Source organism: Psammomys obesus, unplaced genomic scaffold (assembly GCF_907164565.1).
Source record: "Psammomys obesus unplaced genomic scaffold, mPsaObe1.curated_primary_1811, whole genome shotgun sequence".
In the NCBI taxonomy this organism is placed as follows: domain Eukaryota; kingdom Metazoa; phylum Chordata; class Mammalia; order Rodentia; family Muridae; genus Psammomys; species Psammomys obesus.
This window is the reverse complement of record NW_026595981.1, coordinates 24,198,144-24,213,010: the sequence shown is the minus strand read 5'-3', so window position 1 is coordinate 24,213,010 and position 14,867 is coordinate 24,198,144. Positions and strand designations below refer to the sequence as shown.

The following is a 14,867-nucleotide window of genomic DNA, read 5'->3' as shown; positions in this document are numbered from 1 at the left end:
ACTGAGTTCTGACTGAAGGGAGGATAAGGGGGAAGAGAATATAGCTTGTGCTTAACTTGGAAGGTCACATTAGGGACACCCTGAGGGAGATAACGGAGAGGGAGTTGTACTTGGTGTGCTAAGATGACTCCTGGGCTCGTGAGACGACTAAATGGGTGAAGGTGCCTGCCATCAGCCCTGACCCCCTCAGTGCAGTCCCCAGAATCTATGTGGTGGAAGGAGAGAACCAACAAGTCGTTCTCTGACCGCCAAATTCACACTGTGGTACTTGTATGCCCGCCCCCAAAGTAAAGGTGACTTGCTGTGCAGTTGAATGATGGTGTACTTTTAAATCTGGCTCTTAGCATGCTCAGACAGGGGGATGATGATGACCATGTGAGAGGGCTGAAACAGGGGGATGATATGCCTGTTAAGTTGGCAGAACCAGACTTCAGTGTTCGGGTATCCTCTTCTTAAGATGATCTTCTGTTGTGAAGATGATAAAAAAATACAGGCTAGAAATTATTTGTCAGGCACGCCTTCAGCCCCAGCATTCAGAGGCAGATGGGTTTGTTTGTTTCTTTCTTTCTTTCTTTCTTTTTAATAATTTAATTTCTATTTTATGTGCATTAGTATGAAGATGTCAGATCCCTTGGAATTGGCATTACAGACAGTTGTGAGCTGCCATGTGGGTGCTGGGAATTGAACCCGGGTCCTTTGGAAGAGCAGACAGCGCTCTTAACCACTGAGCCATCTCTCCAGTCCCTGGACAGGTTTCTTTGAGTTTGAAGCCAGCCTGTTCTACGTAGTAAGTTCCACAGTCAGAGCTACACAGTGAGACCCTGTCTCAAAGAAACAAAACAAAACAGTTTGTCAACCAGTTCGTTCATCACAGCACTGTGTAACAACAGCCTGTGGGTTCCTTGATATTGTGTATATAGAGAAGGCACTCGCTTTGTAGACCAGGCTGGCCTCAAATCCACAGAGATCTGCCCAACTCTGCCCCCTGAGAGCTGGGGTTAAAGGCATGTGCCACCATACCCAGCTAAGTGTGTTAAAATTTAAAAGTAATTTTTTAAGACATAAAGGCCTGCTGTGTTTGTTTGTTTGTTTGTTTGTTTGATTATTAAGACAGGATTTCTCTGTGTAGCCTTGTCTGTCCTGGACTCACTTTGTAGACCAGGATGCCTTGAATTCACAGAGATTTACCTGCCCCTTCCTCCCAAATTCTGGGATTAAAGGATTAAAGTCACCACTACCTGGCTTAAAAGTAATTTTCATACTTTCTGTGTGATACTGGCAGGACTAGCCAAGGCTATACAAAGAAACCCTGTCTTGAAAAAACAAAAATAAGAACCCATTCAATATTAACTAGTACAGTGACTGTCCAGCTAGCAGTTGACGTTGAATTCTTGAGCAGGTCAGCCTCTTGATTTCAGAGACAGGAGACTGAGGAATGTCCACTGATTGGCACACTGGAAGCAGCTCTGGAAGGAATAGTGAAGAGCTGGAAACTGGGGCTGGAGAGCTAACACTTCCAGAGGGTCCAGGTTCAATTCCCAAAACCCACATGACAGCTCATAGAGCCCTCTTCTGGCCATTGTGTACACGTTGTGCAAATATACACAAGTGGGTTAAATACTCATATACGTAAAAAGAAAGAAATGAATCTCAAGAAAAGTGGGGAACTAAAGATGGGCCTCATAAAGTGGCACTTTTACAAATGTGGTTCTCAAAACACAGGTCTTCAAAGCAAACACCCAGCCCACTGGGGAGAAACCACTTTAAGTGTGAGGAATGCTGTCTGTGTAGTGTTTTTCTCCTTTAGAAACTTGGCTTTTAGTTTTGAGAAATCCCAAGGTTTAAAGACGTGTTCGGTCAGGCATGATCGTACACACATGTTCCTGAAGCAGGAAAGTTGCTTGAGCAACTGAGCAGCTCAGCAGGAGGAACCTCCTGTGAAACATCTGCTGAACTTCTGAGGACAGACTCTCTCCTTCCCAGCCATCCACCCAGGAAGTCCTCCAGAGAAGGCATTGTCAGCCTCTTCAACAAACCACACCACTGGAGCATCTTTTGTCCATTTAAATCTGCAAGGACACAGACGGCGACCAAAATTGCCTGGGTTTAAATGCCACCACATACCACCTCTGAGACCATGGATACTCACTTAGTCATTGAGAAAACACTAGTCCACCAGAAAGCACATCAAATGAGGGGAGCTCTTAGAAAGCTCTTGGGGGTGGGACGCATCAGCTGCACAGATTAGATGCTAAGTCAGAGTTTTGGGCAAGGTGTTTCATTGGATGAATTTATTTCCCCAATTGCTTAACTCCCACCTAGCTCTTTAAACCATTTTTTAAAATTCCATTTATTGTGTGTGTGTGTATGTGTGATTTAATGAGTATTAGAGGTCAGCTTTCAGGAGTCAGTTCTTTCTTTCCTCTGTTTTCAGGCTTGGTGGCAGGCACTTTTTCCCACTGAGGCATATCACTAACCCCAGTGATGGGTTTTCTCTTCCCTCACGTTCCCGTTTCATTGGAAAGTCCCCTTACTTTAACCCACAGTCAGAAAGAAGAAGTGGCAGCTAATTGTTGCTCTAGGGATGTAAGCCTAGTGATATAAAATCTGACTTTTTAAGCCGCTTAAGATTTTTGCTTTCCTATGAATTCTCCTGAGCTCAAGGCTGTAACTTCAGTCTTCACTTGTTGCTGAGAACTAACCCTCCTGATCCCTCTTACACTGGCTGTGGGGATACCAGACACGACTCATATAAAGAGGGTGGATCTTGGACTGTGTATCACCTTGAGGAAGCTAATTTCTCCCTACCTCAGGTTCCACATCTGTGATATTGGAGTTGCCCATCCTACCTGTTCAGTTGGCATAAAGGCTTGAATGAAGGAATGTATGTGAAGCATTTGGCACAGGCCAGCCTGTGATCGGTGCTGATGTTTCCCAGGATCCTTTGCTCTTTCCTGGAGGACTAACAGCCTAGTAAAGCTGCTCTTCTTTGCGTTCCAGGTCCAGTTTGGCCATGCTGGAGCTTGTGCCAACCAGGCTTCTGAAACTGCAGTAGCCAAGAACCAGGCCTTGAAGGAGGCAGGAGTGTTTGTGCCCCGAAGCTTTGATGAGCTTGGCGAAATCATTCAGTAAGGAGTGGGCACAGTTCTAGCATACAGTGCGTGGGATCTAATAATCAGAGAGGTCTCTGATGCCCTTATCGACGCTTAACACAGTTGCCCTAAGTAGTTGGAAGGGGCCTGGTATCCAGGAGATCAAAGCACTTTCAATTTTACCAGGGTGTGGACTCCCCACTCTTTCCTGATCCCTCCTAAATACAGCAGCCCCTCTAACACAGGGGTATCCAGATGCTCTAGTTCCTCTTGTGCTTTAATGTACCATGGGAAAAACATCTTTCTTGGCTTTTGTTTTATTTTAGTTGTAAAAGCCTTAGGTCAAGGCCAATTGGACTGGTGTTAAAACTTACTGAGGCCATCTGCTGTCTTGGTTGTTGGTGGCCATAAATGATACATGGGCTTGGACATATTGAGAAAGTATCATCTTAACCAGGTGGTGGTGACACACCTTTAATCTCAGCATTTTGAGGCAGGAGTATTTCTGAATTCCAGGCCAGCTTTATCTACAGAGTGAGTCCAGGACAGCCAGGACTACATAGAGGAACCCTGTATTGGAAAAAATAATAGAAAGCGTCATCCTGCGTATCGCTTCTGATTGATATCGCTTCTGATTGATACAGTGTTTGGGATGGAGCTTAGAATAACAGTATCTAGGGGCTGGAGAGATGGCTCAGCTCTTAAGAGCACTAGTTGTTTTTCTAGAGGTCCTGAGTTTAATTCCCAACAACCACATGATGACTCACAACCATCTGTAATGGAATATAATTTCATCTTCTGGTGTACATGAAAACAAAGCACTCATATACATACAAGCAAGCAAGAAAGAAAAAGAATAACAGTATCTACATGAACAGTAACATCTCCTGTCTCTCCTATCCCCTAGGACCGTTTATGAAGATCTTGTGGCCAAAGGAGCCATCGTACCTGCTCAGGAAGTGCCACCTCCAACGGTGCCCATGGACTACTCTTGGGCCAGGGTAAGTGTCTTGTTGTGGGTGTCTCTAGGAGTGCTAAGGTAGATTTGGCAAGTGGAGGTGGGGAGTGTTTTCTTTTCTTTTTTTTTTTTAAGACTTGGTCTCTGCATCTATCTCCCGAGTGCTGGGATTAAAGGTATGTGCCATCATCACACCCTGCTAAATTGGTAAAATTTAGAGCTTTGATCTCCTGGAAACCAGGCCCCTTCCAACTACTTAGGGTAACTCTGCTAAGCTTCTCCAAGGGCATCAGAAACCTCTCTGATTAACTGTTGGATCCCCATGCACTGTATGCTAGAACTGTCCCCGAGTTTTATTTTCAGGTCAGGTAAAAGAATGGGCAATACAGTTCCACATGTGTTTTGCCTGATGTTGAAGTCATCAGCTTCTAGGTGCTAGCAGTTAGCACTCCGGAGGTGGAGGCAGTGGGGTTGGAAGTTCATGGTATCTTCTGGCCAGCCTGGGATATATGCTCTTCCTGTCTCTGTGTAGCCATGGTTGTCCTGGAACTCACTCTGTAGACCAGGCTGTCCTTGAACTCAGATACCTGCCTGCCTCTCCCTCCTTCGTGCTGGGATTAAAGATGATCGCCTTTGTTGCTGCTTGGTCCTGTGAGTGGCCAAGACATTCCAGGGACATTTTTGTTCTAAGAGCATAAACAGCTCTGATTGTCACCATAACTCCCTGTTTCTGTCCTTCTGTCTGCTCAGGAGCTGGGTTTGATCCGAAAACCTGCCTCATTCATGACCAGCATCTGTGACGAGCGAGGACAGGAGCTCATTTATGCGGGCATGCCTATCACCGAGGTCTTCAAGGAAGAGATGGGCATCGGTGGTGTCCTCGGCCTCCTTTGGTTCCAGAGAAGGTGAGGCTCTGCCCACAAGGGCGGTAGGGCACTGTGCTCAGAGTCCTGACACAAGAGTTGGGGTGAGCAGACTGACAAGTATCATCAGTCATGTGGCCACAGGCCAACAGAAAGGACAGAGGTCACTGTAAGCCAAGAGAATGAAAACTGGTGGCCTCAGGAGAGGTCTTGGGAAAATTTTTTAAAAGAAATGGTGACATTTTGGTGACCTCAAGATCAGCAGGGATCTGGACAATTGTGAATGTAACCAGCGGTGCTGGTAAAGCTGCACAGCGGCCCCAGCTGTGCCTGTTTCCTCTGGGCCATCTTTTTTTTTCTCCCATCAGCCCGAATTGTAGGCGTTTGTGTTTTCCATCACTTCTGAGGTTAGTCTTTCCTTGAGGCTGACAGCTGGGCAAGGCAGTGGGTGTGGTTACACAGCACTGGACGGATCTCCATGTGAAAGCTTTGGGTTCTGTCATGCCTTTGCCTGTAGAGATGCTGTGGTCATGACCTAGGCCTTTCCTGGACAAGCTTAGGGTGTAGGACATGGATTTCTCTGTGCACTTCTGCCTTGGCAGTCTCCATTCTCCGTCCTTGAACATAAGGGGGGAGATGCTGCAGGATGTGTGTGGGGTGAGGGCCACATCTCCCCTCTGGTAGCAGTCTTGTGGAAAGACATAGCCACAGGCACAGACCCAATCCCGTTATGAGAACTCATGCTGACTACCAAGGCATCATAAACTTTGCTAACTGGGGACCTCTTTTACCTACTTTTTAAAAATGTTTGTACTTTTCTTTCATTGTTTTTTGAGGCATGGTCTCACTGTGTAGACCAGGTTGACCTCAAACTCAGATCCATCTGCCTCTGCCTCCCATGTGCTCAGATTAAAAGTGTGTGCCACCACTTATCAGCTAAGCGAAATTCATGGATTTTTTTTGTTGTTGTTGTGGTTGTTGTTGTTTTTTGTGACAGGGTTGCTCTGTATAACAGCCCTCGCTGCCCTGGAACTAGCTTTGTAGACCAGGCTGGCCTCTAACTCAGAGATCCAGCTGCCTCTGCCTCCCTAGGCTGGGATTAAAGGTGTGTGCCATCACCCCAAGCTCAGACAGCAATTTTTAGAGTTAAACATTTTGACATGATGCAATGCAAAGATATAGTCATTGGCATTTACATACTGAGGATGGTGGGAAAAAAATATTAAATGTCCCTGTTTTCCATATTTAAAAGTATATATGTCCTTTTTTTAAGGATTTTTTTCGTCTTTTAAATTTATTCTTTATGTGCATTGGTGTTCTGCCCGAATGTCTGTTGTCTGTGTGAGGGTGTCAGATCCCCTGGAATTGGCGTTACAGACAGCTGTGAGCTGCCATGTGGGTGCTGAGAATCTGGGTCCTCCAGAAAAGCAGTCAGTTCTCTTAATTGATGAGTCTTCTCCCCAACCCCGTATGTGTATGTCTCTTAAGAGGAGAACATTTTTGTGGTGTAGTGAGTGAAAACAGCAGTTCATAATTTTCCATAGCCTTGAGTCAGAGCCAGGGTGTTTCAGGCAGCATCTGTTGGTGTTGCACAGTAGGACAGCCTGTGTAACAGCCCAGTGTGCCTATTACATTCTCAGAACTAAGGCTGTAATAATGAAGTCACGTGGCGCAACCTGGGCAAGCACTGCAGATTCATTAAAATTTGATGTTGAGTCAACTTAGGATCATTGCACATTCAGAAACCTTTTCTGGGCTGGGAGGATGGCTCAGTTATTAATATCGTGCTCTGCAAGGTTTAATAACTAAGCATTGTGCAGGAATCAGGAAGGGTTCCACTTGAAATTGGCGGCAGTATCAGGCTGTGGAATAGAGTATGCCCTTTGTTATCGCAGCTCCTAGACTTTGTTCCAACTCTTCTCCCTGTGCCTCTGTGTGCCTCCCTCCAGGCTGCCCAAGTATTCCTGCCAGTTCATTGAGATGTGTCTGATGGTGACAGCTGATCACGGGCCAGCTGTCTCTGGGGCCCACAACACCATCATCTGCGCTCGGGCTGGGAAGGACCTGGTCTCCAGCCTCACCTCAGGGCTGCTCACCATTGTAAGTCTGGCCTTCCTAGGAGGCAACAGCTTTGGCATCATGCTGCCTGAATGCAGCAGGCTCCCAGGAGTCCCGGCTGTAGAACCCCAGACCAGATGCTGCTCAGGGAATCCTGGGTTGGTTTGCAGGGCTGGGAAAACCATCAAACTCAGGGCAGCATGGGTTTGTTTCTCTTTTAGGGGGACCGGTTTGGAGGTGCCTTGGATGCAGCAGCGAAAATGTTCAGTAAAGCATTTGACAGTGGCATTATTCCCATGGAGTTTGTGAATAAGATGAAGAAGGAAGGCAAACTGATCATGGGCATTGGCCACCGAGTGAAATCGGTAAATTGCTGCTCCTGTTGAGAGGGATCTACGGAATGGGTGACAAGAGACTGTCAGTTGAGTTGGAAGCATTTGGGCTTCACAGTTAAGAGTCCTTGCTGCTCTTAAAGATCACCTGGGTTTGGTTCCCACTACCCACAGGGCAGCTCACTATTATAACTGTACTTCCAAGGAACCCAACACCCTCTTCTGGATTCTGAAAGCCAGCAAACAGGTGATGCACCCACACACATGCAGGTAAAAACACAAACCTTCACAAGAGAAAGAAACAGTGAGGCTCTTGACTCCCAGTATGGAGAGCTTGGGCTATGTAGACAGATGCCAAGTGCAGGGTGCAAGGTGATTCTTTTCCAGTTATATAGATTCATGGCCATCAGGATTCTCCATTCGTTTCAGCCTCAGTTTTCCAAATGAACTTGTAGAAGAGAGAGAGCTAAGCTTAGGAAGAAGTGTCGATTACCTTTTACCAGACAGTACTTCCTGTTACAGAGAACTCAGCGACCTGTAGCAGCCATACTGTTGTGTCTGCCGTGGGTTGACCGTGGCTATTCTGTGGGTTGTGTGTCATTGCAGGTGAGGCTGTCAGAGAACAACCGGTTGAAGTCAGTTCTTTCTTTCCACCATGTGGCTAGAACTCGGGTTATCAGGCTTGCTGGCAGGTGCCTTAACCCTCTGATCCATCTCTGGCCTTTTATTCACATTGCACTGGCTAAAGCAAGTCAGACAGTTAAACTTGACATGCTTGATACAGAAAAGTAGTAATATTGAGACAAGTCCAATTGGGATAGACCCATGGGGAAAGATGGAATATTTTAAACAGTTAGTGTGGTCCTGTGCATGGCTGACAGTAAGTGAGATGACACCAGTGACCTGAAGGGACATGCTATCAGGACGTTCACATGACTGTCAGCCCTGGGGTCTCTGCCTTAGTTAGGGTTTCTTTATCTGTTTGTTTTTTGAGACAGGGTCTCTCTGCACCTTGGCTCTCCTGGAACTTTCTATGTAGACTGGGCTGGCTTTGAATTCATGGAGCTCCTGTCTCGGCCTCTCAAGTCCTGGGATTAAAAGCATGCCCCATTACACCCAGTTCAGTTAGGGTTTCAATTGCTGTGATAATACCCTGATCAAAAGCAGCTTGAGGAGGAAAAGGGTTTATTTCATCTCACAACTCTAGGTCAGAGTCCATTACTGAGGAGGGGCAGGGCAGGAATTCAAGACAGGGACTGAAGCAGAGGCGGTGGAAGAAAACTGTTGACTGAATGAATGACTTGCTCCCTCCTGGTCTTGCCAGTCTGCTGTCTTATACAATCCAAGACCACCAGGTGGCACCACCTACAGTGAGCTGGGCTTTCCACATTAATCAAGAAAATGCTCCCACGAAGTTGCCTACAGGCCATTCTGACAGACATTTTCTCATTTGAGGTTTCTTTTCCCAAGTAACTCCTGCTTATTGACAAACAAAACAAAACAAAAACAACAACCAGGACAGGATAGTCTCTTAAATGGAAGGTTAGCTCATTTGTCACAGTTCTAGATTTCTTTTTTTTTTTTTTTTTGTAAAAATTTGGGGTGCATTGTTATACACTCTTGTTTCCAAAGTATACAGAATTTTTTTTTTGTAGTTTGACTAGATTGCAGAGCTGGTTGGCAGCCTGGCTGGTGGCCAGAACCTAAACCAGGGTAGAGAATGGCTGAGTCCAGCCCCTTCTCCAATACCACAGATATTGACTAACTTCCATCTGGGGGCCTCAGTTTCTTTTTTTGTAACAAAAGAGAGCACGATGGAGTCTGTTTTGAGGTCCAAGTGAGACATGAGGGGACTTGAAAATCCTTCTGCCTCCCAGCGTTGTCATTAGGGGTGCCACGAGGAACGGTACACACAGATTTGGTCCCATGCTGGCTCCAGGATAAGGCAGATGCACTGTGTCCGCTTGTAGCACAAGCACAAGCATGTCCGTTGCCTGCCACATCTGAGTAGGTGTTTGTGTAACTGGGTCTTTTTTAGATAAACAACCCGGACATGCGAGTGCAGATCCTCAAAGACTTTGTGAAGCAGCACTTCCCTGCCACCCCGCTGCTTGATTACGCGCTGGAAGTGGAGAAGATTACCACCTCAAAGGTAAGGAAGGGAGGGTTTCCTTGGAAGATTTTGAACCAGGGCTCGTGTGATACAGGCTGGCTTTGAAATCACTCTGTAGTAGAGGGTGTTGTCCATCTTTCACACCATACTCAAACAGGACATTTTAAAATGGCATCAGAATTTGGAGTCATCACGTTAGCAGCTTCCAGTCGGTGTGACAAACCCCTGGCTGAAGCACATCATGGTGGGTCGTGGGAGGTTAATGTGTCAGCTTCTAGAGGTTCCAGCCCAGAGCTGGACGGGGTGGCTCGTGCCATCTCTGCTAGCTCTCTTCTTCCCTCACCCCGCCCTGGGCTCCTAGCTTATGAGATGGTGCTTCCCACAGTGACAGCAGGTCTCTCTCTCTTACTGAATCCTCTGGGAAGTTCTCACAGACACACCCAGGCATGAGTTACTTATCAAAATTAACCATGTAGCAGTAGTGGTAACTAACAGAAGAGTCATCACGTCCGGGAAAAGATGAAAAATGATAACATTTTGAACCTTTTGCCTTCTCAGAAGCCAAATCTTATCCTGAATGTGGATGGTTTCATTGGCGTTGCATTTGTGGACATGCTTAGGAACTGTGGCTCCTTCACCCGGTGAGCGTCACAGCCTCTGCTTCAGCAATGGTTGATTTTTGTTGCTGTTTCTTCCCAACTGTGAGGTGACGTAGAGAGTACGATGAGGCATAAAGAAAAGACCACAGCACCCCAGTTTTCCAATGTGGAACTATAGAACTGCCTTGTGGGGGGAAGTAGTGTTGTCTCTTAGGCATATGAAGATGGTCACGGGGTCATTTTAAAAGTACGAGTTGTTTGTGTGTTTCAGGGAGGAAGCTGATGAATATGTGGACATTGGAGCCCTCAATGGCATCTTTGTGCTAGGAAGGAGTATGGGCTTCATTGGTGAGTTGGCTTTTGTTTTAAGGGTTTTTGGGACTTTGCTCTACTACTTACCCCCTGTGTAAGCTTCTACCACAGATGTCACATTCATCACCACCATTCTTTTTTTTTTTTAAGTATTGTCGGGGAGCATACCATGGTATACACGTGGAGGTCCACATCATCACTCTCAATCTTCATTCAACTTTTCTTGTTGTCTTTATCTATCTTCCTTTTATTACTGGGAATAGTTACCATTACTAGTTAAGAAAAGTAGATTCAATCTAACAGTTCCCCTCTTTTGACAAGTGTGACTGCTTTATCTATGAAGTGAATCTGGAATTCCTGCCCTGCTTTTGTGTGTGTGCATGTGTGTGGTTTCTTATCTACCCCCTCTGTACCCTGTGCTGAGGGCCTCGTGCCTGCTAGGCAAGCACCCTACCAAAGAGCTACACTCCCAGCCCAGTGTCTCCATTTTGTGTGTTAGAAAGCTTCCCTCCCATCCTCTGCCTTCGCCATGCTCATGAAACTCATGAAAGATACACTGACTCCATTTCAGGGCACTATCTTGATCAGAAGAGGCTGAAGCAAGGGCTGTATCGTCACCCGTGGGATGATATTTCCTATGTTCTTCCGGAACACATGAGCATGTAACTGAGCCAGGAACCCTACTGTGGTGAAAGGAAGACCAAGCCTCCCATCTGGGTAATAGTGGACAGACAGCTGGAAGCAGAGTCCATCATAGGCTGGGCCAGCACCGGAAATAGCCATTGATGTACAGGATGGAGGACCAACACCCACAGGCTAGCACCCATTCAGTCCATACAAAGAAGCTTAGTATTTTTTTTTTAAATATATATATAAGCATAGAAATTTAGAACCAAGCCAATACTTGTGACATTTGCTACCTGCTGTATCTATTATATGGGAGAATCTAAGCAGTCGGAATAGTGTTCTTCTAGGGCCTTATGATGTTGCTTTCTTTCTTTTTTTTTTTTTTTTTTTTTTAATTAAAAATGTATTTTCCTCTGGAGGAAGGGAATGCAACTTTTAAGACTTCAAGATACTGTCTATAGAACCCACTAACACCTGACATCCCATATCCTATTTGTCTTCACACAATGAAGAACACTGTATTAATCTGATTTTTAAGGATCTTTTTTCTATGTCATGTGTTGAGGGTTTATTTAGTATCCCACTGAAATGTTCTGTGTTACAGATCAGTGTCTACTCATGTCCGGGGGAGGACTGGTGGGACCATTGCATCCTAGTCATTGTCACACATATGTAGAGTAGTAACTTAAATGTAAAGTTGTAACATATGAGTGTTTAAAATGGAAACGCAAAGCAAAAAGCTGTGAAATGTCTGTGTCTTATGTTCTCTGTGTTTATGCAGCTGATTTGTCTGTTACTGAAGTGTGGGTCCAAAGACTCATATAGCTGTTTTGCATCTATAACCCACAAAGATTCTAGGCAGCTGCCACCTCAGTCTCTTCTCTGTATTATCATGTTTGGTTTAAATAAAATATACAGTAACAGTGACAAAGTGCTGTCTTTTTGTCATCTGCTTTTGGGACAAAGCCATCCTGGAACTCTGGAAGCCAGGCTGTCCTTTGCTGGTATTAAGAGCACCCACCACTCTGCCCAGTTCTTCACTTCGGCATTTTAAATCCTCCTTCACCTCTTGACAAGAAAAACAATAATGACAACAACAGTATATAACACCCCCCCCACCACCACCACCAAAGGCTGTAAACCCTTAAAGTTTAGGTCTGGTGGCACCTTTAATTCCAGTATTTGGGAAACAGGGGCAGGCACATAAGAGTTCAGCCTGGTCTATGTGGCACCTTCCAGGTTTTAGGACAGCCAGGACTGCATAAAAACAACTGCCCTAGAGAGATGCCTTGATGGTTAAGAGTACTTGCTGCTCATCCTGATGCCCTGAGTTCAGTCCCAGGTTGCCCACAACCATCTAACTCCAGCTCCAGGGGATCCTAGATCTGTGGCCTCCGAAGGCACCTTTACTCAGGCACACGTAGAGACACCTACAAATCGTTAAAAGTAATTCTTAAGGGGCTGGAGAGATGGCTCTGAGGTTAAGCACACTGGCTGCTCTTCCAAAGGTCCCAAGTTCAATTCTCAGCAGTGGTGGCTCATGGTCATCTATAATGAGATCTGCTGCCCTCTTCTGGCATTCAGGTACAAATGCAACAGAACACTATAGATAATAAATAAATAAATCTTTTTAAAAAAAAGTAATTCTTGAAAAAATCTTCAAAAAGAAAAGGGAAAGCTATTCAAACACCAGTTTATGAAAAATCCACCTCTAGATCTAGCTGGACATAGTGGCTCATGCCTGCACTCAGGGAGGCAGAGGCAGGCAGATTTCTGTGCATTCAAGACCAGCCTGGTCTGCAAAGCGAGTTCTGGACATCCAGGGCTGCACAGAGAAACCCTTTCTCGAAAAAGAATAGCAAAAAGAAAAGAAGAAAAAGTCCACTTCTAGATTGCTCTTCCCGCTTTCCTAATGAATGGTAACCATAGCTCTAGCCATTACTCAAGCCAAAAGCTTGACAGCCGCCCTTCTGCTCTACTGGGTTCCAAGTTCTGTCGATTTACCATTGAACTCTCCTCTGATCTATGTATATCTGCCCCGCTAACTGGTGCTCTTATTTTCTCTTTTGTCCTGGTACACTTCATCCTCCATACAGACAGCAGTGAGATTTAAAAATGAAGATGAGGAGTAAGATAACTTAGCAGGTAGACATTTGCTGCTAGGCCTGACCATGGAAATATGATGTGAAAGAGGAGAGCTGACATCTGAAAGTCCTTTATCCACAGGTGTGCCAAGGCCCAACTATACTACACACAGCTATATTACATGCCTACGAAGAGTCAAATTGGCAGGGCATGGCAAATGCCTTTAATCTCAGCACTCTGGGAGGCAGAGGCATAGGAATCACTCTGAGTTGGAGGCCAGCCTGGTCTTCATAGTGAGTTCCAGGACAGCCAGGGCCACACAGAGAAACCCTGTATTTAAATAAATAAATAAATAAATAAATAAATAAATAAATAAATAAATAAAAGCCACTTTGGGATTTTAAGGAAGGAAGTGAAGTGGCTCAATTTTTTTTTTTTTTTTATTGTAGCCTTGGCTGTCTTAGACTCACTTTGTAGACCAGATTAGCTTCAAACTCACAGAGACCCACCTGCCTCAGCCTCCTGGAGTTCTGGGAATACAAGTGTGCTCCAGCACCTTGACCGGCTTTTACTTAAAGTCTTAAGCCTTTCTTCTCTTCTGAAAATATTCTTATCAGCTGGGTGGTCGTGGCTCACAACTTTAATCTCAGCACACTTGGAAGACAGAGACAGGTGGATCTCTGAGTTTAAGACCAGCCTGGTCTATAGAGTGAGTTCCAGAACAGCCAGGACTACCTGGCTGAAATGCTGTTTCAAAAAACTAATATATATGATACATAATATATGTGATACCTATCATATATATTGTTTTGTGGGCAAAAAAAGATCCCATTGGATAAATACATATGCCACCAAGCTTAATGATGCGAGTTCCATCCTCTAATGGAGAGAACAGACTCCATTAAATTGTCCTTTGTCCTTCACAAATACTCCCACACAAAAAATAAATAATTTTTTTAGTTATTTATTTATTGGTATTAAGTTATTAAGTTGCCAAGATTTCTTAAATAGCTCATGTTAAGTTGGGGGTGGTCAGGTACCTTTTTTTGGTTGGTTTTTCGAGACAGGATTTCTCTGTGTATCCTGACTAGCCTGGACTCACTTTGTAGACCTGTCTGACCTAGAACTCACAGTGACCTGCCTGCCTCTGCCTCCCTGAGTGCATTTAGTAATCCCAACACCAAAGAGGTGGTGACAGAAGAATCAGGAGTCCTCAAAGATATTCTCTCAATTATAGCAAGTTTGTGGCCACCCTGGGCTACATAAGAGACACTTGAAAAAAGTAAATCAATAGTTACATTATCACCTCTGCCTCCCAAGTGCTGGGTTTAAAGGCTTTCGCCTTTTCTGTCCTGAACTCCTTTTTTTTTTTTTTTTCTTTTTGAAATAGGGTTTCTCTGTGTAACCTGTCTGTCCTGGACACGCTTTGGAGACCAGACTGATCTCGAACTCAAAGGGATCCGCCTGCCTCTGCCTCCAGGCTCCAAAGCCATTTTTAAATTAATTTAATTTTTTTATTAATTACAATTTATTAACTCCAAAGCCATTTTTTAAAACATATAAACTGGACATGGTGGCACATGCCTTTCATGCCAGCAGAGGCAGAGACAAGGTAGTTCTCTGTCCTGGTCTACAGAGCGAGTTCAAAAACAAACAAACAAACAAACAAAAAAAATGTGCGTGTACGTGTGTGGTAGTGACGATACACTCCAAAGCAATTCAAAGTAGAAAATTCTTCAAGCACGGAGCTGAGTTTTTCTGGGTACGAGTTCCGCACTTGCCTCGCTAGGGGGCGCACGCATGGCGGAAGCGCGCAGGCGCAGCTCCG

At 45.1% G+C, this 14,867-nt stretch overlaps 1 protein-coding gene across 1 annotated transcript in view; it reads left to right on the top strand.

Annotated features, from left to right (window-relative positions):
- Acly (ATP citrate lyase) overlaps positions 1 to 11,872 on the top strand; it is a 43,108-nt gene extending 31,236 nt beyond the window's left edge. Inside the window, exons 23-31 of the mRNA XM_055619891.1 lie at positions 3,001 to 3,128; positions 4,000 to 4,093; positions 4,801 to 4,955; positions 6,863 to 7,013; positions 7,193 to 7,336; positions 9,342 to 9,455; positions 9,975 to 10,057; positions 10,287 to 10,363; positions 10,899 to 11,872. Coding sequence (XP_055475866.1) covers positions 3,001 to 3,128; positions 4,000 to 4,093; positions 4,801 to 4,955; positions 6,863 to 7,013; positions 7,193 to 7,336; positions 9,342 to 9,455; positions 9,975 to 10,057; positions 10,287 to 10,363; positions 10,899 to 10,993 — 1,041 coding nt within the window. The 3' untranslated portion in view covers positions 10,994 to 11,872. The remainder of the gene's footprint in view (positions 1 to 3,000; positions 3,129 to 3,999; positions 4,094 to 4,800; positions 4,956 to 6,862; positions 7,014 to 7,192; positions 7,337 to 9,341; positions 9,456 to 9,974; positions 10,058 to 10,286; positions 10,364 to 10,898) is intronic.
- The last annotated feature ends 2,995 nt before the right edge of the window (positions 11,873 to 14,867 follow it).